This window comes from Stigmatopora nigra, chromosome 3 (assembly GCF_051989575.1).
Source record: "Stigmatopora nigra isolate UIUO_SnigA chromosome 3, RoL_Snig_1.1, whole genome shotgun sequence".
Lineage (NCBI taxonomy): Eukaryota > Metazoa > Chordata > Actinopteri > Syngnathiformes > Syngnathidae > Stigmatopora > Stigmatopora nigra.
In genome coordinates, this window is record NC_135510.1 from 13,771,256 (window position 1) to 13,797,118 (window position 25,863).

The 25,863-nt window shown below is 39.0% G+C and overlaps 1 protein-coding gene and 1 long non-coding RNA gene across 2 annotated transcripts in view; one reads left to right on the forward strand and one right to left on the reverse strand.

The window, feature by feature from the left end:
* The first annotated feature begins 3,814 nt into the window (after window positions 1-3,814).
* kcna4 (potassium voltage-gated channel, shaker-related subfamily, member 4) overlaps window positions 3,815-25,863 on the forward strand; it is a 31,740-nt gene continuing 9,691 nt past the window's right edge. The window contains exons 1-2 of the mRNA XM_077713838.1: window positions 3,815-4,265; window positions 4,407-7,899. Coding sequence (XP_077569964.1) covers window positions 4,868-6,931 — 2,064 coding nt within the window. The 5' untranslated portion in view covers window positions 3,815-4,265; window positions 4,407-4,867 and the 3' untranslated portion in view covers window positions 6,932-7,899. The remainder of the gene's footprint in view (window positions 4,266-4,406; window positions 7,900-25,863) is intronic.
* On the reverse strand, window positions 12,579-22,277 carry LOC144194446 (uncharacterized). The gene is made up of 5 exons (XR_013325889.1): window positions 22,221-22,277; window positions 20,420-20,504; window positions 16,236-16,311; window positions 15,496-15,802; window positions 12,579-12,693 (listed from the first exon to the last, which is right to left on the reverse strand). It is a non-coding gene; the product is annotated as an uncharacterized LOC144194446 (long non-coding RNA).

Below are 25,863 nucleotides of genomic sequence, written 5' to 3' on the forward strand. Positions count from 1 at the left end.
GGTGCCCCTAGTTAGCTGGGATAGGCTCCAGCACCGTCCACAACCCTTGTGAGGATAAGCTGTTCATAAAATGAATGGAAAAAAAAGACTGAGATTCTTACTGCCACTACAATATTTAAGTGTTTGACTTATGCTACTATTGGAAACTATTTCATAATTGTAAACAATTCGGTATTCATTTAGTACCTGTTTTTAGACAACGTTTTAATTTGATTGCAATCAGTGGGAGAACTTATGCTGCACCACAAACTGGTCATTCTGCAGGCACAATAAAAAATACTGTGGAGCTGCAGGCTTGTGCTGGCTCTGTATACCACTGCAGCCTCCAGGGATTCAGTTTCCATTCTGCCAAGACTCACCCTGAGCTACAAAGACCTTTATAAAGTGTCACCTATATTCTCCTTGGAACCTTTTAAGCCTCAAACAATATACACTTCACCTTAAAAGTATTGTTGAAACAGTAGTTGGCAAGTTGGCATTTGATCTAAAAACATTAATTTTACTATGCTTAGACTAGATTGTCTGCAAAGACTTTCAAATGACAGCTGTCCCTGCTAATTGGATTTAACTATAGGTTGAGTTTTATACTCCTCTAAGCATCATGAGTTTATGAGCAGTTGCTCTGTTCTACAACTCAAGTGCACTCAAACCGCTTTGTACTACCTTCTAATATTAGTGTCCTCACATCTCCCTCTTGTGTTGAGTTGGATGCATGATCTATGTGAAGAGGTTTGGGAGGTTACCAGAATCTGCAGAACAGAACAGAACAGAACTCACCTGAAAACGTGTACCAAAGTGTTTCCTAAATTATATTGAGTCGAGTCAGCCATTTTACTGCAAGTAAAAAATAAAATCTCACTGCACATATCTTCACGAACATGTCGCAAACCATGAAAACTTAAATAATTATGATTCCATCTTGAGTTTTTCCACATATTTACATAGTGTCAAATCCAAGTGCATTTAATGGACTTATTCTTTTGAGTGAGTGGCAAACATGTGATACAGTGGTTGATTGAGGTTGTTTTCTGCTGTAATGCAAGAGCTTTTAATTGTTCCATCTGTCACTATATATGTCGCTGGTGTGGACAGACATGGAATGAAAAGGTTTAAGCATACCCAGGTTGTCCAAACTTTAGCATGTTTTAGTTGGATTCTTATTCAACTGAATGATTCAAGTATGCAGATGTATTCAAGATTTGGAGCACTCTTGGTGTAGCAACATTTTTGATTCCACTGCATTGGTAATGAATAGTTTTAAGACTGGGCATCTTACTGGAAGGAGGCCATGGGCACGACCCAGGTCATGCTGAGGATATTGATGTCTCCTAGCTGGCCTGGGAATGCCTTTAGATCCAAAGCTGGATGAAGTGGTTGGGGAGAATGAAGTCTGGTCTGCTGCCTCTATGGCCTACACGTTATTTAAAGTTTGCAATAAATTGGATTTTGTACATTTTATCTTTGACATTTAAATATATTTGATACAATGAATATACCATGGTACCAGAGGGAAGTGAGAGCACACAAAATCAAATTACTACTACAGAAAGATTAGAAACTAGATGTTGCCCTTGAGAATAGTTCCAGGGGGAATTGAGGAATATTCCAGTGACTTTACAGTCGTCATTGACAATCTGTTCGCATTCTAATTAGTGTTTCAGTCAGATTAATTGTACAATTTAGAGAGAATAGGCATCATGGGCAACATACTGATTAAGCATTAAAGGGCCAAATGCACTCACAGATTATCTACACAACTGCATTAAACTTGTACGCATGAAAAAACACGAAATTTACTGTCACATTGCATTTGAGAAATTTTGTGTGTGTGTGTGCAAGTGATGCGATACCTGTACAAAGCTCAATTTTGCAAGAGAAACAGCTGTTGAGTTGCATAACGTTTGTTCACTTACCACAACGTTATTTGAAAACAATGGTCTTTTTGCTGAGTATTATTTTTGATTGTTGCTTTTGAGACTAATTTAAAGATGACTTACTGGAGTAGCCATTGTAATGCCTCTACTAATTTATCCTAAAAGTAATGCATTCTTAATTTATATTTGACACCTTTTTCATCACTGCCAAACTAATTACACCATTAGATTCAGGGTGATGTATTAATACTCGTCTGAATTTCATTTGATTATGAAGTATTTTTCTTCCAAGCCGATTTTTTACTCTACAAATCAAATGTGCATTTACATTAAAGTTTTAATTTAGTTATTCATTTATTCTATGACAACTTGACAGGACAGTTTTTATATTATGTTGGCCTTGTGCGCTTTAACAATCACAATAATGACTTGTATTTAAATATTGAAGTTTTTCTTCCAAGACATCAATCCATTCGCTTTACTGCTTCTGCTCATTAGGTGTGCTGGAACCTATCCAGTTCAATGCATACCTCAGGGACTGCATGGCAGTAGACCGATAGTTGTCATATATATTTATATATATATGGACATTTTAGTCTGTTATTAACCTGGTATGCACATTTTTAGAAAATTTGGGGAAGACAAAGTACCTAAAGACGATACTCAGTCATGGCATTTGACAGCAAGACGAGAGCCCAGATTCCAGTTCAGCCAACACTCAAATGCGAACAACTTTTCTGCAAGATAAAAGTTAATATTATAGTTGCACAATAAATACTGCAGCAGATAGGATGAATAACACTCGACAATGTTGTTTCATCACGAAGAGAGCTGAAAATGTAAATTCAACGATTTGTAATGGGACATTTTCTTTCACCAATCTGATTTTCCTATTTACCCGCACAAGGTCTGGCGGGACCAACAAACTGGCCCACAGTGACGTCAGCTTTTTTTCCTTTTCTTTTCCATCTAATCATTTGGTATGTCAAAGCCATAACAGATCATTTTAACTGCCACTACGCGATCTTTAATGAATACAGTGCTTATTTGACTTAAATCATTTTATCATTTTATTCATTCATTCATTCATTTTCTGAACTGCTTATCCTCACATGGGTCACAGGGGGTGCTGGAGCCTATTCCAGCTGAAATTGGGCACAAGCCAGGGGATACCCTGAATTGGTAACCAGCCAAAAAAACATTCATTCTCACACCTTGGGGCAGTTTGATTGTCCAACTAGCCTACCATGAATGTTTTTAGTATGTGGGAGGAAACAGTAGCACTTGGAGAAAACCCACGCAGGCCCGGGGAGAACATATAAACTCCACACAGGTAGATCGACCTGGATTTGAACTCGGGACTCCAGAACTATGAGGGTGACGCGCTAACCACTTAATCATTGATCCGCCTTTTATTTGCAAATATTAGTTCTGAACTCTCCACATAGGAGTTCTACCTTCATGCAATATTTGATTTGTGATTTATTAAGTCATTGTCCATCCATTGGTTGTATTTGTATTATTTCTTTAAAACCTAATGAGATGAACATTCCCAAATTGCAAAAAACACCTGAATGAACCCATAAGGACGTAGATTGACAGATGGATGCATGGACCCCAAGGGAAATACAAGAGCTCTATTGTACAGCTGCTCAACAAACAGACTAGAGATTAAAGGTCATACAAACTGACCTCAGCAATCTTTCACCTTCTTGGCTGTCCTCTTAAACCCTAATGAAGTCTCATTCCAAGTCTAATTGATGACTTTTGGTAGGAAGCACATAAGGTGCTCAGGGGTGTGGGACTGCAGCACAGTGGCAGTGGCAGAGTGTATCCACTTGGGGAGGACCGAGCACCGCTTGCACGCTCTGCAGAAAGAGCGCCCCTAATCTTTTATACTCTCCAGCACTACCGCGCACACGGTGAGGGATACAGGAGGATGGATAGGTAAGGATACAGCTGCAGACAGACAGCTGTGTGATGCTCCTACTACGCCATGCAGGCGCCGTTAACATTTGCTGGTGCGAAGGTAAACTTTTGCACATCCTGGCGTGTATTCGGCTGCTCGCACACCTTTTTCCACCTCGACCACCACCGCCTGCATTAAGGGAGGAAGGGTTGTGGCGATGGAGCCGACACAGTGGGATGAAGTCGCAACAGATCCTGTTGATCTGAGACGTCGACACGCAGCCAAAAAGTGCCCTTCTGAGAGTGCGTCAGAGCTCGCATGGATATAGTGGATGAGGTGCTTGCTGCTCGGCTAAAACAACGGATTGGTCACATTGCATCTAAAAGTGACACGGAGATTTTTGGAAGTGTATCGTCACCTTAGATCACGCCCTATCGCCCGCTGGCTGATATGTCCGGGTGGCGTTTTACCCTTTCTCGCATGTGAGTAGATGTTACGACATATAAATAAGCGTGCAGCATTTATTTAAGAATTTACCGTAATCTCGATGATGATGATGATAATGACACCATTAAGTTGGCTCACAGTGTTTCACTACAACGTTTTGCGTTGTTTTCTTGCAGCTCCAGACATCATCATACGAGGATGTAAAGTCACAGGAGAGCTATAATATAACCGCACGGATCCTATTTTTTTTAATGTCCTACATAAAATGGCATCCGCTAGTGGCCAAAAAAGGAGGATCAAAAGACGCATGTGGAGGAATTAACCACCTGATGGAGACCACCAAAGAGACTTAGCGTGACTCACAATGCTGATCACATCAAGCCTACCATTGCAAGTGCGCTCTTAACAGGCCTGGCCCCCTACTCCCTTCACCTTTTCTGAGAAAATGATGTCATAAAATAGCGGGGGCCTCTGTCCAAAATCAAAAAATAAAAATAAAAATTGCAAATTATCACTAGCAATTGCACACGCAGAATGGATGTGAGTGCGTGGGCTCTTGTTTTGATCCAAAGCTGATCGCTCCATTTCAGGCGCAAATACTAACTCTCTTCAGACCTCAGAACCTTGTGACTTAAAAATGGAGTTTGCAATGGTGGGTGCGGACGGCGGGTGTAACAGCCACCTGCCGTATGGATATGCCCAAGCCCGTGCACGGGAGAGGGAGCGAGAGCGAGAGCGGGAGAGAGAGCGCCAGGCTGCCCACAACAGAGCGGCCGAGAGCGGATGCGGAGTGGACGGGGCAGGCTCCGGCTCAGGGGGATCCACTTGCGCGTCCTCTTCGGGCGCGCATCTCCTTAACAACCGGCAGCATCCGTCTCGTGCCGCCTCCACCGGTGGCAACATCAGCAGCAGCGGCGGTGGTACCGCCTCGCGCCCCTCCTCCTCCCCCTCCTCTCAGGATCCGGAGAAGCAGAGACTCCTCAGAGAGCGCAAAAGGCAAGGCGGCGTCGGACGGTGGAGACGCAGCCGGAGCGCTCTCGGTGGGGACTTGCGCCACTCTGAACTGGCGCTACTCGGATCCGAGGAAGACATGATGATCGAAGAGGAAGAGGGCGCCGAGGAGGAAGAAGAGGAGGAGGAGGAGGACGAGGAGGAGGAGGAGGAAGAGCGTAGGCTCAAGAGGTCCACTTTTTTCTGCAACATGGACAACAATGGTGGTGGTGGTGATGATGACGACGAGACCGTCTCCATTACGGACAGACGTCCCCAGTCTGGATACGCCAACGTTTACAGCGAGTTGGGCTGCTGCGAGAGAGTGGTCATCAACGTGTCGGGGCTCAAGTTTGAAACTCAGATGAAGACTCTCACGCAGTTCCCGGACACTCTCCTGGGCGACCCCGATAAGCGCATCCGGTATTTCGACCCGCTTAGGAACGAGTACTTTTTCGATCGGAACCGACCGAGTTTTGACGCCATTCTGTACTATTATCAGTCCGGGGGGCGCTTGAAAAGACCCGCCAACGTGCCGTTTGACATCTTCTCCGAAGAGGTCAAATTTTACGAGCTCGGCGAGGAGGCGATCCTCAAGTTTCGAGAGGACGAGGGTTTCGTCAAAGAGGAGGAGAAACCCCTGCCCGAAGACGAGTTCAAGCGGCAAATTTGGTTGCTGTTCGAGTACCCGGAGAGCTCCAGCGCGGCCAGGGGCATCGCAGTGGTGTCCGTGCTGGTTATCGTCATATCCATCGTCATCTTCTGCCTGGAGACGCTGCCTGAGTTCAGGGACGACAAAGAGTACTTGCAGCCCAGGTTTAACTCCACGGAACCGGATCACGGGTTTACCCCTTTCAACGATCCCTTTTTCATCGTGGAGACCGTGTGCATTATTTGGTTCTCCTTTGAGATCACCGTCCGCTTCTTTGCCTGTCCCAGCAAAACAGCCTTCTTTAAGAACATCATGAACTCCATTGACATTGTTTCCATTTTGCCTTACTTCATCACCCTGGGTACGGACCTGGCGCAGCATCAAGGCAACGGGCAGCAGGCAATGAGCTTCGCCATTCTGAGAATAATCCGCCTGGTCAGGGTGTTCCGCATCTTCAAACTGTCCAGACACTCCAAGGGTCTCCAGATCCTCGGCCACACTCTGCGCGCCAGCATGAGGGAGCTGGCCTTGCTTATCTTCTTCCTGGTCATCGGCGTCATCCTCTTCTCCAGCGCCGTCTACTTCGCCGAGGCCGACGAGCCCACCTCGCAGTTCACCAGCATCCCGGACGCCTTCTGGTGGGCCGTGGTGACTATGACCACCGTGGGCTACGGGGACATGAAGCCCATCACGGTAGGCGGCAAGATAGTGGGCTCCCTATGCGCCATAGCGGGCGTCTTAACCATCGCGCTGCCGGTGCCGGTCATCGTCTCCAACTTCAACTACTTTTACCACCGTGAGACTGATAACAACGAAGAGCAGGCGCAACCCGTGGTTGAGACCCTGCCGCCAATGTGCCCCTACTTTCCCAACTTTTTACGGCAATTTAAAGGCTCGCCGTCCGGATCGTCGCTCGGGGACAAAGCAGAGTACATGGAAATGGAAGAAGGGGTGACGGAGTCACTGTGTGCCCTGGACAAAAGTCCGAGTAAAGGAAATGGCACAGACATAAGCAGAAGGAACAGTACTAACTCAAAATCTATTCAGACTGACGTGTGATTACAATTATTTGCGTTATGTTTCTTTTTTTCCGATTCCCGGAGAATATTACATCTTCAATACATGTACGTCACCCAAAAAAGCTAAACGCACGGGCAGTGCGTCTCCTCCCATCCCCTAGACACAATTACAGGTCACCATGGTAACAGGTCACGCGATAGATCGAAACCCTCCTTTCCCACTCTTTAGGACCAATTTCTACCTAATGAATCTAACTTTTGCTAGCTTCCAAATTCGACATATAATAACATTTAAAAAAAGATGTAGACACTGCACTTGCACTTTATGAGTTTAATCTGTCAATAGCAGAAAGTGTATTGATAGTCAGTTTGCTCTTAAGCAATCAAGCCACATTTTGTTTGCACTCAACAGAAATTTGTAGTGGATTGAGATATTTTTAAGGAGGAAAAAATGTAGGCTGGCAGGTATTCATCAATCATTTAAAAAAATATATATATATTTTTTAAATCTTCAAGTGTTCAATATATTACCTCCCCATAGGAAATGAATCTCCGTTTTCTCCAAATGAAAAAGTTTTTTCATCAAACTTAATCAACACTCTTAGAGCTCTAATATGTGTGAAACGTAAAGGGCAGTGCATTTAGCAGTCATCACATAAACCAGGGCTAGAAATAATCGTGTTGTACTGTACTTGTGCACCTATGAGAGCTAAGCACAGAAATCACTACATTCAAACATAGCAGAAGGAAAGACTCGTCCCTCCATGTTTTAATGGACAGGCCCTCAACTCATGACGTCAGTATCCCCAAATACATTTACTGTAAGTCACCTTCAAATGATAATATCCCTTTACACGGACGAAAATGGAACGCTAAAGCAAAAAAAAGACTCAATTGATGAAACTCCTTGCAAGGATGTTGTGAGCAACTTTCCAATGGACTTGGCTTCTTTTTTTTTGTACTCAAGAGGACTATAACAATCTCATCTGGATGTGGATGTCTTCCAAGGTATGTAGCCTTGTCTTGTTTTTCTAATGAATATGTTGAGCAGCCAAATATTTTTACCTTGACTTTCAAATGAATCAGTTGCAATATACACAATATTTTCCATCCATTCTAATGCTGCAATTGCCTAATTATGAAGTATTATTAGGATAAACTTAGAATAAACTTTCCTGAGGGACACATTGCAACTCTACCGCTCCAAATTGTAAAAAAAAAAAAAAAAACGTGTAAAAAGCATGTATGTGTTTTGCATTCTATGACCTAAGAAAGAATATGATATTATGTAATGGAAAATTAAGTATCATCCATCTCTATTTTGTTGACAAGCTACAATCTTGTTCACTTTACAAGTGAGACAATAATCCATACATTTAAACTACTGGTGTGTCAGCTTGGCAAATGGAGGGCATGATCACTGCAGAAGCCAAATTCGTAATAGCCATAAAACAAGACAAAAAAAAAGCCTAATATATAACTTAAACTTGTTACGAAATGGGCAACACAGCTCTCACAATAATAGAGTTAAACTCTACGATTTCTCCAAAATAAGAAGGAAAGCTGATGATACTGAAAAATACAATACTAGTCAAAACACATACATACATTATATTTTAAATACACCATCACAATTTGAAAAGTTGTGTAATATAATACTCGAAGTTTGAGTAGCTCATTAACAGCGTTTAAAAAAAAAAGATAATCTTTTTTCATTAGACACCATGGAAAAGCTGTCGATGCTGTAACCTGACCATTTAAATGTGAAGATGAGCACTGTGTAAAGTTATACCAGGCCAGGCCAGGTGCTTACACCTCATTAAAAAACGTGACCCTTTGGTTCCCGACCATAAAGTGTTTCTCAAACTACACATCTGAGTGGCCTTTCACTGTGACTGAACCAATACACAATAACGATAGGTAATATCCCATTTTACAGTTACCTAGCATATTCTTTTACCACCATACTGCCTTTTCATGGCTTACCAAAATTTGTCTTGATTCCAGTGGACTATAATGATTTACAACGCCGTGTTGCCTTGCATTCGATGTAATATAATAGGCAATTCTGTTAAAAAAAAAAAAGAACGAGGTATAAATTTGAAAACCAAAGTCAAAGTGAAAATATTCCTCGACAGCTCCCTTTTACACACCAGCCTTTCCAGCCATAAAAGATTATGAGTGCAACACAATCACCCGAACACGCTGCACCTTGTCACTCACTCAGCTCAGGCTCACATCAGCATGTAATCACTGCAACAGCATGTAATTACTTTTTGCGCTATGTGTCCATATTCTCATAGGAACCATTCATACAGAATATTTTCAGTCATGGGCAAATACATGAGCAACCTTACATGGCCTTCTTCACTTTTATGTCTCACACTTGGTATACTTACATAATATGGCTTTATGGAAGCACAATCCCCTAAAAAAATTCAAGCAATGTGTGTGGTTCAGACATATTGTTAGTGCAATGCTGTTGAGCTGAGTGTGAAAACAGCCTGTATTTATCTCAAGCCGCACAATATTGCTGAATGATTCTGATAGTGTCACATGCAGGGATAGTGTTTGTAGTGCAGATTTAGACCATATGGCTTGGCCACATGACAAACATAGTTATTTATGCTTATTTCTCTGAGGTTTTCCCATGCTTGTCAAAGGACATCCAAGGTGGCAAGCAAGTCTATCACATTTATTTCCATACAAGGCAATGTTAAAAGTGCATTTATCATCACTATTACTCAGTTGATAGTTTTCTCTGTTAAACGTATCTACAGTGAAAGAGTTCACTGCTAGGTCTTTAGATCCAGGTTTTTGTGTGATTTCCATATCTAGACCAGCCTGCACCTTGTAAAAGGGTGTTTTTGACAAGCTTTTGGCAAAAGATGCACGCATGCACTTTAAAAAGAGGTAAGATAATTTGCTATAGAAGTAGACACTGTCGATTCCTCCACCAAAAAGCAGGCTTTTTTATATCCCTTTTTTAGTGATATGTTTATTGATGCAGTCTTGCCTTAACATGACACAAACTGAGAAACAAGTTTGTTCGGTGGAAGGTTGAACAATTCCAAGAGTGAGGAAGTACGCACAGGATTTATAAATAAAGGCTAACTGCCTTATTTCTATTGAATCCAGCTATTGTGAAATGGGAGAACCCACTGGTTTATTGTTTTTTATCCTTTACATTTAAGTATTCTGGCTAAATGAGAGAAAAAGAACAATAATTGTAACTTGTCTAATTGACAAGTTGTCGCTTGTAAGACTACATTTTCCACTGTGATAAGAATTCTGTAATACGTAAGGCTGCAACATTTATTAGAATTGTGGCATTTCAAATGAATACATGAACTAGAAAGGTTTATATCTCAGCAGTTTGCATATCACTTGTAATGATGCCAGGGTTATTCATAACTATGCCACTAAAAATAAAACAAAATTAACTTATTCAATGCCATTGATAGAGATGGACATCCAACTGTAATTGGCTTTCAAAATTATCTCGAATAAGCACCAGCTCACCCCCAACTCAAATGGTTAGATGGTGTCTTTAGTTATATTGTGATCATCACAATCTGCAATATTTGATTAAACAAGGCTTTAGCATTTAGAAGACCGTTGACTTTGGAAATTGTAATGACTTATTCTAAAAAAAACACATGCCAAATTGTACTAACAACTGATGCTAAAAGTCCTAACTGACCCCAGTGACAAATGTCCCATTAAACTTGAAGGAAAAAGTCATATAAGCAGCCAACTCATCTATCCAAATACCTGCTCAGGGACTCTGAGGACACGGTCTGTCCCCTCAATACACCCAAACACATTTTCACTGATGCTTATGATTCAATATCGTCCTAGGTTGCACTTGAGACTCCATAATTTCGTGACCGGACGTTTGGTCGCTGGTCTTTTGGTCCCTTTTGGTCGCTGGTCCTTAGGTGGCCGGTCAGGTGTACTTCGATATTAAAATCTCTTAGATATGAAACTCTTTCTCATGAATATAATTTTGAGAGCTAGTTTCAACAGTAAACTCTCTGTCACCATTTGACCGGCAACCAAAAGACCGGCGACCAAACGGGACCAAAAGACTGGCGACCAAACGTCCGAGCACCCACAATTTCAACAAAATAATGTTGAGCTACGGGCGGCATGGTGGAAGAGTGGTTGGCACGTCCACTTCACAGTCCCGGGTGGGTTCCGACCTTCCTGTGGGGAGTTTGCGTGTTATTTCTGCGCTTATGTGGGTTTTCTCTGGGTACTCCGGTTTTCTCCCACATCCCAATATCATGCATGATAGGCTGGTTGAACCCTCTAAATTGTCTCTGCTGGTACAAATGCAATCTGGTCAATCTTCTACAACTTTTTATTAGTTGAGTGCTATTAGAAATTTTAAATGCCAACTGAAAAAAGATATATTGTGACTTTGTGGAAAGTGTCCCCTCTTTGGGTTATTATTCATAACCATGAGGTGAACCATCAGTAATAAGTTCTTAATGGCCTCACAATTTGAGGGTTCTATATGTGTGAAGTTTGGATGTTTTCCCTGGACTGGAATAGTTTTTTTCACCAGGTCCTCCGTTTTCCTCCCGTATCCAAAAAAAGATGAATTGGAGACTGGTTAAACACTCTAAATTTCCCCTGAACATGAATGTTTGTCTGTCTTCTTGTGCTCTGAGATTGGCTGCCCACCAATTGAGTCTCTCCCGTGTCACAACCTCTATGTTAATCAAGCAAAATCAACATAAAGCAAACACTATTGATGTATATAACTTAGCATATTACTGGCACAGTACGTGCTAAATATTTAGTCACTAATAATAAGAATAAAGGTGCATTAGCTCAGTTTTTTATTACAACTTAATAATAAGGACACCAAAGGCATTTTATAGTGATATTGACTTATTGATCAATCGTATGTGTCAGACTTTTCATGGACACTGTGCACCAAATTGTTGATGGCTGAGGGTGGGTGGAGCTGTTGTTAGGATAGCCAGTATGTAGCCCCTAAAAGCATCCATCATTAGTAAGTGAGTGACAGTCGCGGCATCCTTCACTTGGACAAACGTGCTTTTAAATGAGACAACATTGACATTCTGAAAGAAAGAAGGAGACCGTCTGCCAAAAGGGGACGTGGATGAAAATGAAGGTGGATGAAAATAACCATCAAATGTTGGAGAGGCGGTTGTTCGATTAACCTTTTCTTCTTTTATAAACAAAGGCATTTATGGAATATATTTGTCTTTTTAACTGAGGCCAGTGTTGTCTTTAATATTGTTATCTAGTCATATAAAGGTTACCAGTACAAGTTGAACAATCTAGTGAGAATCCTCAATTCTCTTCATGTAATAAGCAAATTTAACACCAGCAATCAAACCTTAGCAATAAAAAAGTACCCCGTTTGCATCAAATGAATTAATCAGGTGCACTTTTTTACAGTTCAATCTAAATTCTCCATTTTATCAAAACTGAATCAGTTTGAGGACAACCCGATTGAGTTCCATCGTGAGCCAGTACACAAAGCAAGGCACAAAATGTACTGTACACCATCAAACATCCTTTGGGATGAATAAAACTATGATTGTAAGAACGGAAAAGTGTATCCGCTCACATCCGCAAATATAACACATTTTAATATATGCGTTTTTGGGCTTATGCAGTTGTTTCAGTTGTAACATTTAACTCACTAGCTGCCATTGTCGATGCTAGACGTCCAGTCCGTGGGGGCCGGGGGGCCGTATGATCCAATGTTCTTTGGCCTCTTCTAAAAACCCACTGAGGCTGATGACCAGAAGAGCAAATCTAAAAAAAAAAAAACGCTTGTTTTCAAGATGCATTTTGATTGCTTGTTATTGGGACTGAGTTTCCCTAGGCAAACATGTGTGTGGTAAAAAAAAAAAAGGCACACTGACCGTGATCATTAAAGTCAAGCTTTATTTTTACTGCTGCAAAGCCATAAAAGAATAAACGATGGTGATTTTGTGGGGAAGGTCTAATCAAACAATCTGACGCAGTCCCGAATGCTCACAATGCCTGAAAAGATTTTGCATAATTACTCATGGATGATCACGTCACGGCTCGCTGATTGAATCTTTTGCTTGGAGGTAACCAAAGCAACGAGAAAAGAAAACAGCTAAAAACAGAATGAAATGTCACAAGGCTGGAAAGTCTCATTAGAGTGTCTTGCTATTCCATTAATCAGGCCTGATAAAGGTTTGCCGCTGGACATTTCCAGCTGTTATTCTCATGGAAGTATTTGTTCAAAGCATTCTGTTTTAATTGTGGGGTTAACACATTTTAACTCAGCCTTGAATTCTGGTGAGTAATGAATCAAACTTAAATCCAACTGTCAATACATAGCACAGGGTACAAAAAAATATATATATACATTTGGTCATGATGATGGATGATTTGCAAAACATAATTTGGACATAATGTAATCTCCTTTCATTTTTCTTAACTATTACACTGAACACATATTTAATGACTTTCCGAATAATTGCTGTGGATGAAATATTTTACCCTTCCAAAAAAAAATTGGGCGAAAAGTACTAGTTTAAAAATACCACATGCATGTTGACGCTACAGTGCTGTAAAAGTGTGCTGCACCAGACTGAGTCTCTCATCTCATCTCATTTTCTGAACTGCTTTATCCTCATTACGGTCACGGGGGGTGCTGCAGCCTATCGGTGCCCAGCCAATCGCAGGGCACAAGGAGACAGACAACCATTCACACTCACACCCATACTTAGGGGCAATTTGGGATGTCCAATCAGTCTACCATGCATTTTTTTTGTGGGAGGAAACCCCACACAGGCCAGGGGAGAAAATTTAAACTCCACACAGGTGGACCGACCTGGATTTGAACCTAGGAGCCCAGAGCAGTGAGGCCGTCGCGATAATCACCTGCGGGCCTCCCACCAGACTGAGTGTTGTTTTAATAAGTAAAAGCTCCCAGTATGATAGATTGCAATGCGTAAACACAATTTAGTGTCTGTTATTTTCCTTTTTAAAATTGACCAATTAAAAAGAGACAGCAACCTATTATTGCACTCGATTTTTCTTAGCAATTTTTTAGAAGTTACATAATCCAGTACTGCTCAGGAGCAGACAAGGTAGCACCTCACCAGCACTTTAATTAAAATTAAAGATAATAACAATAAAGGGAAGAGTTGTGGTGGATAAATGTTCAGTTTCTTATAGAGTATGTGGTTAGTGTGGTTATGAAGAGTGCTGTCTCAGTCACATTAGATTATTTTTAGAAGATGAGGCATTCAAACTGCTTTATATATGACAGGGAATGGGATAAATCAGCAATAATATATTTTTGCTTTATTTGTTCTCTCAAAATCTATTCCCATTGTAAACCTGCAAAAGTGCCATAAAAGAGTCAGTGGGTATTGGCAAATACCCCTTAATTGCTTCAGCGTAACTTTTAATTGTTTCTGGCCAGTGAGAACTTAATAAACATTATTTGTCATCTCCTATTACCAATGTTAACTCAATACTCAAAGCTCATTGTGACAAGAGCAGTTATTAAAGCACACTGGGGATTACAAACCCAGTGTAAATTTAAACCATCTCACAGCTACTGAGTAGTGCTTACGCAATGTAGCAACCTGAGTATTTTCTCACTCCTTGGTGTCCCTTCTTTCCAATTGACTTATTCAAACAATAAAAAGGCTTTATTTATTATGTTACTTCATCCTAGACGTGTAGATTGCACTGCTAATTAAACATATTCCAAGGTATTGCATCTCCAACACCTTTCCACAGAGATATCCTCTTCATTAATGCATTTGAGTTGTCATTGAGTGGGTTTTATAGTCAAAACAAATCAAATATTTGAATAGTAAATTGTTGTTTTGATGGTTGTATCATTTTTTCCCCAAAATCCTGAACAAATGTCACAGTGTTACTGTGTGACAATATATGTAGTATGTAGGTTTGTGTGGGTCTATGTGATGCTTGAGGGATGTATGCATTTGCATCTCATATAATATAATGATTATTTACTTAGCATAAAGGATTTTTGACTGATTTGTGGAGGTCGAGATTAATTGGGTTAGGGTTATCAATCGAGATCACACGGCCAAGTCTTCCAATGGGGAATTCAGTTTTTTAAGAACTATTGAAAGCATGCTTTTTTTTGACTGTTGTTTTTACGAATGGTTGTTGAGTGAAATAAAGTAAAATCTGTCATAGAAATATCAAAGTCTCAAATTAAAATTTTCTTTTCCAGGTAGATTTGGTGGTCTACTTGGAAATATCAATTTCTAAAGTCGATGAACTACAGTATGCTTCTCATCTTTATTCATATAAATTAATCAAATGAATAAGCACTGTTTTGCGAGGACTGCTTTAATAGATATGCAATTTGCCTAGAAGAAGAAGCTGAATAACTTTATATAATTTCCTGTCCTCTTTGGTAAAGTCACCCTATTCATTTAATACGTTCAGTCTGTTGGCTATAAATCATAAACACCCGCCGAAGTTCATTTGGTTGGTTAACGAACTGATACCCCTGCAGAATCTGCTCTGTCAAATTGTGTTATGCTATGCTGTTCAAGGTAAATATCGAAAGGATCAAACTGAATTACTCACATGATTATAGGAGTAAAGCTGTTTTTACTCTTGACTTCATTTCCATATGATGGTACTTAAATCAGCGGTCCAAGCCATCCATCCGACTTCGAGGGTTGGGGACTCATCCCAGTGTAGAGTTTGCATGTTCTCGTGGGTTTTCTCTGGGTACTCCAGTCCCAAAAGCATGCTGGTTGGTTGAACACTATAAATTTCCCTTAGGCATGAGTGTGAGCATGAATGGTTGTCCGTCCGTTCTGTGATTGGCTGGCCACCATTTCAGCGTGTCCCCCACCTAGTCAGCTGGGATAGGCAAGGATCAGCGGTTCTGAAAATGAAAATGAATGACTCTTAAATCTGAGGCAAAGGAAAACTGTATTTGCTTATATAGTATGCGGTCTTTATAATTTTGCGTCTTCAGTTCCATTTGATTCTTAACATTCATAAAGCTTGTGCATCTTTCAATATCAACGGGAATAGATGTTGAAGACTACTTTGGAAAAACCTTCGTCTTGATTACGCATGATGATGATAACTTGGCAGAACACTACCCATCACCACTTTAAGCAGTCATCATTTTATGAAGTGTTTTAGGTTGGGCAAAGCCATCAAATATTGAAGGACAAAGTCAATGTAATTTTTGGAAAGTGTGAATGCCACTCCTGCTAAATGCTGATAGGTAATCGGTGGTTATGTAAGTGTCACGCGTGCAGTCAACATCTATTACGGTCATATGGCCTCAGGTTACAGCCAATGCTCACATTTAGGTTGATGTAGACATGGGAGACTCGAATCCAACATGAGCCCAGATCAGGGTGTCTCCTCCAGTATCGGTCACTTTGAAGCAAAATTGTGCTCAAGTTTAACGTTAAGACCTCAGTGGTTTTCTCTTCACATGTTGGAAAACGACCAGCTCACCATAGACCACGTCCCCTACTTGTTCCTGCTCCCCTGCTTTGGATGGATTGGATGGTTTTATGTGGAGTGACTAATGCTTGCTCTAAAGGGCCTGGGGTGAATCTCGCTGCATGTGCATGTGCACACATTTATTTGTGCACGAGGACGCTGTACTCGACCAATCGGCTCACTCAGGCTTGACTATCTTACATGGAGATGAGTCACTCTTGAGACCCTTACCCCACATACATACACTTTATCTCGATCAATACAAATGCTTTAATTGTGCAAAAGTCGGTGTAAATCTCAAGACTGAAGTCCCGATTTCTGTGGATTTGGGGCCCCTGTGTGAGTCTTAGAGCCACGACATGAGGTCAAAGGTCAGACGGATACCGAAGCATTGTCACATGATAAAATTTGCTATGACTGGTTTACAGTTGAACAGTTAAAATGTATTACTGAACCTTTTGCCCACCTATAAGAGTAGAAAGGCTTGGAATTTGACATTTGTCTTGTTGGGAAGTGGATTGTTGACGTTTTTAGAGATGAGCTCATGAAGAAAAGTGCTTGTTTTATCCCCTCATTAATTTATAGATTGTTTATAATTTATAGATAGTTTATTAGTCTATATAGTTAAGTGGCCTAAACTACTTTAATAAAACATTGGTGCATCCGTGAATCTTAACTGCTTGTATTACATATTTGGAAACATGAAAGTAATGTGTTTGCCATGAACAAACAAGGCAGTGAGTGCAATGTTGGTATAAAGATTTCTCTTGTGTTTCGTTGTATGCTGGCTTCTTTCTGTTGTTTACACAGTCAAGAGGAATTCAATGCATTCAGCCGCTGGAAACCTTCCATTCACAATATGTTTCCAGTTTCTTCTTATTTGAAAGCTATATTGTCAATCAGTGAATATAAATGTCTGTCTGCATGTGACCAATAATAGATTATGGTGAGACATTATATTATTATTATTTTAATGCTTCTTATGTCAGAAGACTGACAAAAATATGAATGGATGTCTCTGAGATAGGCAAAGCTCATTCAAAATTTTCCATTCAGTGTGACCAGTCTAAATCAGTTTCTTTTTCTTTCAAATCTGACTAGGTTTCATTTGTATTTGGGTAAAAATCAGATATCTACTCCATGCCTGTGCAGTATGAATGCATTTAATTACAAATATGACCAAATGTCATCAACAAATGACAAAAAAGACAGCGTACAATCAATAGTGGATGAAGGCGGGGGGAAATAGTTTTTCTTTCTTGAAAAACCTGGTAGCATAAAATGCTGAGAGTGAAAGCGCGATGACGGAGACCCCTCCAAGCAATCATATTTACTTCTGCAAACACACTGACATTTGTGTCACACATTTTGAAGTGTGCTTAAATGTGACATCCCGGATGCATTCTCTTCGCACTGCATGTGTTTTTTGCTATAAAAAGGGATGGGGGAAAAAACAGAACTAACAAAAAAAAACTGAACTGATCATGAGGTGCCATTTAATAAGTGAAGTCACTTTTGATGTAAAGTTGACATTCGTTCAAAGGTCTTATGATTAGGAACTTTTGTTAGGCACCTTATTCTATATCTAAGGCAGACATGGGCAAACTATGGGCCGCCGACGTTTATTATTATTATTATTATCATTATTTTTCCAAGATGGTGCTGTCACGCGGAAGCCAGTGGCAGTAGCTCTGTCCACTCTTATTTGTTTATCGTGTTTTACAGCCCCTCTATCTTTTTATAAATTACATTTTAATATTTCTTAATACATTCCTTTTTACTTTACTTTGTACTTTTTACTTTAATGATGAGTGATGAGTATGTCAATACTTAAGTCCTTTTTTCTGTTTATGTTTCATATGTACTGTTAACGGATGCACTTTTTTATATGTATCGTATTTTATGCTGACCCGGCCCATCTGTCAATTTTTTAAATTTAATGCGGCCCCCGGGCCGAAAAGTTTGTCCACCCATGATCTGAGGTCATGGCAAGGTAGTTTAGGCATGGAATTCACAAACAATTTACACTGTCCTATAAACTAAAGTCACAATTTCCCAAACGATAGATTCCTTTGAACCAGAGTTAAAAATAATTGAGTAAAATCAGATTGACCATATTGTCGATAATAGCTACTAGATTTTAACTGATTAATATTTATATGAACTTAAATCTATCTGGTTGCTTTCAGTATTATGATATATATTTTTATGTAATATAATTTTGCTACATGTACTGTATATAATTCTTTTATTTTGGAATTTCTAGACATATTATCCGTAGTGTATTTCAAAATCATTGGGCGGTAGGCTTTGAATTATTCATGGTCCAATAGTTCTCATTCAGATCGTTTGTTATCTTGCTCTTATGCCCCTTGTCTCCCACTGCCAATTCTCCTGTTCCATTCCATTAACTTCAATTATTGTCTTCTTTAATTTATGTAAGCCAACAACCTTTATTTCGCGACATCACCCCGTGTGGTGAATACTTTGATACATGTAGAACTCTTTCACCCGTCATTTTAGAGTATTTGGTGTAACTTTTGAAAAAGATACCCATCATTTAATGAAAACACGAGGCTATATTTGATTGGCAGTAAATAGCTTAAACAGTAACATTCACTGACATTATAACTTATGGTGAAATGACCGTATTTAGTTTTGTCTGGATCCCACATAGTTAAATGTAACCTGGTATGTCTACTTGTCAAAAGAGTCAATTTTCATGTCTAGTGGTTCACCTTAAAAATGACATCTTACTTAAAACAGCATGTGGAAATAAAACAGTTTTGTCTTTTCTCATACATCTGAGGCTGAAAAACCAGGAGACTTTATAGTTTCCCTTTATTTGGTCGGGCCCATGCTGCTATTTTGGAAAACTTTCTGTTGAATTATGGAAAGAAAAACCACACCATTCTGTTTTAGTATTTTTGTTTTATTTTTCAGGCCACTAACTTTAAATTTGTTCTCCATCCAGACAACTGCTGGTTTATCCAATCATAGTCTTTTTCGTTAGACAGGCTTGGAAGGTTGAAGTCGCTGCCTCAGCAGTGAAGGAAAGTTCCATATAATTTTACATGGCTAGCAAATGGCTGATTTGTCAACTTTTCCCTCAGCCTCAGTATCTCTTTCTGTCAACCATAAATCTTCCTAAAACTCACAAACATCGTAAAGAATTGGATTGATCGAAAATGATTGGTTTACTATAAGAATGAAATAACTTGTGTGCGTCTGGTGAAGCCTTCCATATGTTTCATCATTTCTAAATGTAACAAACCAGACTTCTTTTTGCACGAATCCTGCAATTGGCTAGTTTTACCTCTTATGCACAAGAATGATTTGACGTCTTATCATTTTCCGACTAAAGACAGCCTACTTAAACTACTGTGAGACAAGAGGGAGAATGGTACTTCTACCATTTTCAGTGCCTTATAGTGAATGGTTTTAAACTTTTGTGACTTTTCAATATGGTGTATCTATTATAAGTATCAGCATTATTGCTCTGCTGATCAATTGGGAAAACACAGTTAGTTCCTCTAAAATAGAGATGCAGTTTTTTTTAATTAAATTGAAGTCATTGTATGTTAACCTAATTCTCACTATGTATTTATAATTTAACAGGTATTCTAATTATGGACAATACTCACAAAAATGGTAAAGAACTGGATTAATCGAAAATGATTGGTTTACTATAAAAATGAAATAACTTGTGTGCGTCTGGTGAAGCCTTCCATGTTTCATCATTTCTAAATGTAACAAACCAGACTTCTTTTTGGACAAATCCTGCAATTGGCTAGTTTTACCTCTTATGGGTGACCCAGAAAACACACAGAGGTATGAAAATGCTCAAGAATGATTTGCCGCCTTATAATTTTCCGACTAAAGACAGCCTACTTCAACTACTCTGAGACAAGAGGGGGAATGGTACTTCTACTAATCTGATGAAAAATGTATAAGAAAACCCAAAATCTTTCGAGAGCATTTAAGAAGGTTTTGCTTCCTCCTCCTGGTAGAGTGTGTCAGTATATGAGGAAAGACTTACTATGAGCCATCTCAGTTTTTTTTTCTTTTCTTTCTTGCCTCTGTGGGTTTCCTGTGAGCTAATTGGAACCCTCCCATGTGTCCTCCTGAAAAAAAGTGCATGTTTGTGTTTAAAAATAGGTACAGCATTTCCTGCACTGAATCTACTTGGCATTTCACAGCAACATCATTTATGAAACTGACAGTTTGATCATGAATACTTTGTATTATTTAAAATCCAAATCTGCACTTGAACAGATACACCTAATGTATGCCAACATGAGCTTGAAACAGTTTTATAATTCTTTCATTTTTTACCCTTGAACGTCAAATGACATAATGTGATGACTGAACACAATCAGACGCTTTTTGTGGGCCTCATGTTAGATGAAATGAAAAAGGCGGAGTTTTCTCGTTCTCTGTCCTTGAAGAGACAAATCATAGGAATGTTTTTTTAATAAATATGTGCAGGAACAATGAATCCAGATGCTTTGGACGTTTGAGTCAGGCAATTCAAATGTTGAGTATGCTTAATTTATCTTGATTGTCTAGAAAAGGCATTGAAGACATGCATAACATAATCAAATAATATTTGTTTCTGTTAGGTTAATCAATAATTATACTTTAATATAATTATAAAACAATGCAGGCAGACATCTGATTCAATTATCGACATTTCTCTAGTGATCAACTTGCAAGTGAGAATATATTCCGACATCGTCTCCGCCACGAATAATTCTCCCGTGCGGTCATTTTTCCTGCCCCTTTAAGGCCATAAATTTAAAAAAAATTACAAGGTTATTGATTAATCCAACTGCATAAGCAAAAACAACACCTGCAACAATCAAAGCATATCAGGTATTCAATAATAACGATTAAGGAGAACTCAAAACAAACTCCATTGAAATTTAAACAAACAAGCCTTCATTCGACAAAACAATTCCATTAAGAAGCAAAAAGACCATCACGATTTACGACAATATGCAAGTAACCACGAAAGTTGCTTGGATAGCGATCATGTTGCATAAGCATCTTCTTAAGCGTCCTTCCGGGTCTGCATTCCTTGGGTAAAAGTCCAGTAAACAGTCCTTGGAACGAGGACTCAGTGACTTGTTACGATCCCGAGTTCTCTTCAGACACATTGAAGAAGCTTCCATACAAAAATGACTAAATGCACTCGTATATATATAATAGTATTACAGAATTAATCCAACAGTTTCTCTTCCTGTTTTGTTATGGGCTTACTTCTTTCTCTCCTGAAGACAAAGTGAATTTTGATATTAATTCTAAGATCAGCTCAGGGGCTACTTTATTAAATGTGATAGATTGATGTCACTAAGCTACAACCATGAGTGCATTTCTTTGTAAAATAATCCGAAAAAAGCACAAAACACAGTTATAATCCAATTTGGCTGTTGGATAGAAATCCAGAGTTGTTACTTGAAGTGATGCAGCGGAAGGTCTGCTTCTTCGTGCGTTACACCCTCATCCATTTAGTTTCATTGCTGTGGTGGCCAGCATTTGAGTTGTATTTCCCCCCCAAGAAATTCAAGTTTTATTGGAAAAATGTCCAATACGTTTTATGTAGGAAGTCGCTCCAACATAAACAATTGGTTTTTGGGGGGAAGGGTTTACCGAGACAGGGGTGTTGTGCAGACGATTTTTTCCTTTTTAGAAAGTTGACATACAAAGACTGTTTAGTTCTATTGAACTTGTCTCCACCTCACAGAAAGCAGCACTCTGGCAGATAATCAACAATTAATACAATTACTAGATTATTTCTATTGACTTCAGCAATTCTCCAAAGGGGACTTCATTCCTACCCTTTGCCATGTTCCCAAATCCAAAGTGACGAAAGCTCCATGCCACCACAGTTGTTTGATGTCAACATAATGATCACTATGGCAACCAAGCCTGGAATCTTTGATATGAGAGATCCTCAAAAGTAAATTGTCCATGAGTGAGTAAATTCTTTGAGAAAATCGAACAACTTAAAGCCATTCTTAGCTGGGAAGGAGCACTTTTTTTCCCCAATTTGGGAATGAGGGTGACAGAGATGATGAATAATAGGAGTGTTTCCCTCTATGGGTACATTTCTTCAGCTATGCAGCAACATAACATTTTGCTATAAGTAGCCGAGCAGGAGCTTGGGTGTCGTACTAATCAGTGTGACTATATAACAGCTGGGGAACAGCGTTTAAGCCACAGTGGTGGTCTGAATTATGCATTATGCTGTGAATGTAACACCATGTGTATTTCATTTAAATGCAGCCCCCGTACAGCCAGTCTGCTGTAGAACAAGAAATGGTATCATTTGAGGAAAAAAAGTACAATATGCTGATCCCTTCCAGTCCCTGCAATGATTTTAATGAGGCTAGAATTAAATGAACGCAGGCTGTTTATTGTTATTTTTTTGCACGTCCTGTTTTAAAATGTTGTAGATGAGTTTCTTCTTCTTCCAGATCTCATTTGTCCCTTTTTTTACATTCAGATTCTTGCTCATCCTTTTAAAATGGTACTTCATATTAAATGAGATATACGCAATAATCACGGCTCATGTTCCTTTATGTCCCTCATTATTTAATTTCTGGTGTTTTTAAGCCATTCACGGTCCATTTTCAGTGCCTTATAGTAAATGGTTTTAAACTTTTGTGACTTTTCAATGAGGTGTATCTATTATAAGTATCAGCATTATTGCTCTGGTGATTCATTGGGAAAACACAGTTAGTTCCTCTAAAATAGAAATGCAGTTTTTTTAATTAAATTGAAGTCATTGTATGTTAACCTAATTCTCACTATGTATTCATAATTTAACAGGTATTCTAATTATGGACAATAGTATTACAGGGGTGCCTCTATTTATGATTTGGTATACTTTGATAGGTTAATTATTGTTCCAAGATGTGATTAGTCTGTCCAAGTTACAGAACATCAAAAGAGGCAAAGCACATATACAAATTTAACATAACAAAATATAACAAATATAACAAAGAAGTGCTTCAACACTTACCATTCACTTTACAGTGTTCCCTCGCTACTTCGCGGTTCGCCATCGCGGATTCAGAGCTTCGGGTTTTTTTTTGGAAAGAAAAATACAAATATTACATTGAGACAACATATTTTACAGTTTTTTGTTATAACATGAATTTCACTCTCTCTATCCGTATTTTATATGGTGTACTGTATACAGGGGGTAAAATTTTTTTTTTTTTTTTTTAAATAAAAAAAATATGCATATATATATATATATATATATATATATATTTTATTTTTTTTAAATTAAATTGAAATTATGCATTTTTGAAGGGGCATCCCTACTTAGCGGAAATTCACTTATCGCGGGTGGTCCCGGTCCCCATTAACCGCGATAACCGAGGGAACACTGTACTTCATACAGACAGCATGCAAGGCAAACTCACTAATTTTTCCTTTTTTGTAAACATCATTTTTTCATATAAAATTGGTATACTTTTATAATTCATAAAGGGTTTATAGTGGGTGGTATTAAATATTAGGGAATGAACTATGCTAATCAAATGTAAAATATGCCCTTATTTACAAAAAAACAATGACTTCTGGAACCAATTAATTGTGTAAGTAGAGGTTTCCATCGCATTTTCTGGCGGTTGCTTTTGTTTTCAATTTTTTTGATCGTGCACGCGTTGGACTGTTTTTCTCGGTCCTGAACCTGTCCTGAACTCAACTCTTGCACTTTGAGTCATGCATATGACACCACACTATATACTTTGTGATAATACTGTAGGACTGAGCGGCTTACGCGCTGTCAGTTATCATTACCTGGTAAAGTTTATTTCAAACTGAGTGCTTCACAGCAAAAGTTATATGTACCTTATCCCCCCCCCCAAAAAAATATATATATATATTTTTTAGTTTAAGAACAGTTCATTAGGGAACTCTAAATGAATAATAGAAATTAGTACAATTTCCCGTCAACACATCAATTTCTTATGAATATTTCCATCATTGGCAATACCTTTATTTTTTCTGACTTCGCAGGTATTACAATTCCAGGTATTTCCTTGATAAATATAGTCGCACATTGACCAAATGCCTACTACTCATCTTTGTACTTATTCATCTTTCTTTGCATTCAACTATTAAAACATTTATAAAGATCAATACATTTTCTTTCAGTTGAAATATTCTCTCTAAAGGGTAGTACTAAGCAAAAAGACAATCTGGGAAGTTAGCCCATGATCAGTCGTCCGTTTCTTGTTTTACATTGTGATTAATCTCAGCTGTCTAATCAAGCAATATCCAAGGACAAAGAAAAAGACCATTTTTAGTCAACCTTTTCGGCTCTTTAAATAGACTTCTGCTTCAATGCTTTCTTCCCTGGTACCTTATGCTAATGATCTCCAAACGATTTAATGGCTTTAACAAAAGTCAAAAGGGTCTTGACACCATGCAGAGTACGGCCTGTTCAGGAAACGATGCGTAAACTATCATAAACTTTATAGAGAGAAAATTAATGGTCAAAATCTTAAAGCTCACATTATGTATGGATGTGACTACCATAGCCGCAAGGAACACATCACAAACGCGTCAGAAGTCTCCTATGCATATACTACCTAGACGCTCTGAAATTTCAAATACAAATAATGCCCCAGAGTTTTAAAAACAAAGCAATTACAGCTGCAAGCTACCAGAGCAGCATTGATGCTTAATGGTATTTATCAAATGGAGTTTTGCTCTGCTGGAGGGATGAACATCATTCTATGAAAATACATTTGATGTCATGTCGACCCAAACTACCATTACAATGCCATCAACCCCTTTAACAAATTGCATGGACTTGGCATATCCATTTCATAAATGTGAAAATTAAGTTAAACCCAACAAGAAAACAAACTCACAATAATTCTGTTTATGGATAACCATTTACCCTATGGCCACCTAGTTCCTATTTTGCAAATGTGTACATCAAAAGCAAACTAAAGTACTGCCCAGAGGTCAACTTTGATCCTTTAGGGGGGGTCAGCTCTTCGGATCGCCTTATGGTGACACATTGTCGCATCACGTTTCACTTCTTCTCTGTTCAGTGCTGTCCAACCTGGCTGCCTGCCAGCCACTGTCAATCAAACTTTACAATGACATGCAAACTGCTCTCAAAAAGTGAACTATCCAGGCATATGAGTCTACATTTAGGATATTTCTCCTCTATTACATGTTTGACCCGAAACCCTGATTACTAATATAAAACAAACAGTGACAAGCAAACTGTTCTGTAAAGGAAAATATCTATTCTTATTAGTCTGCATTTCAAATGTTTGCTCTGTTTCATGCTTAACTTGGAAATGTTGTTTATTTTCAAGTTAATGGTCCCGTTCCATTAAATAATTGTCAGATTAAAGTAAAATTGATTGTACTGATGTCAAAGAGAAATCATTCCTGCAGGGAAAAAATGAAGACTTGTTTCGATTTATTGATTGTGATCTCTGAATA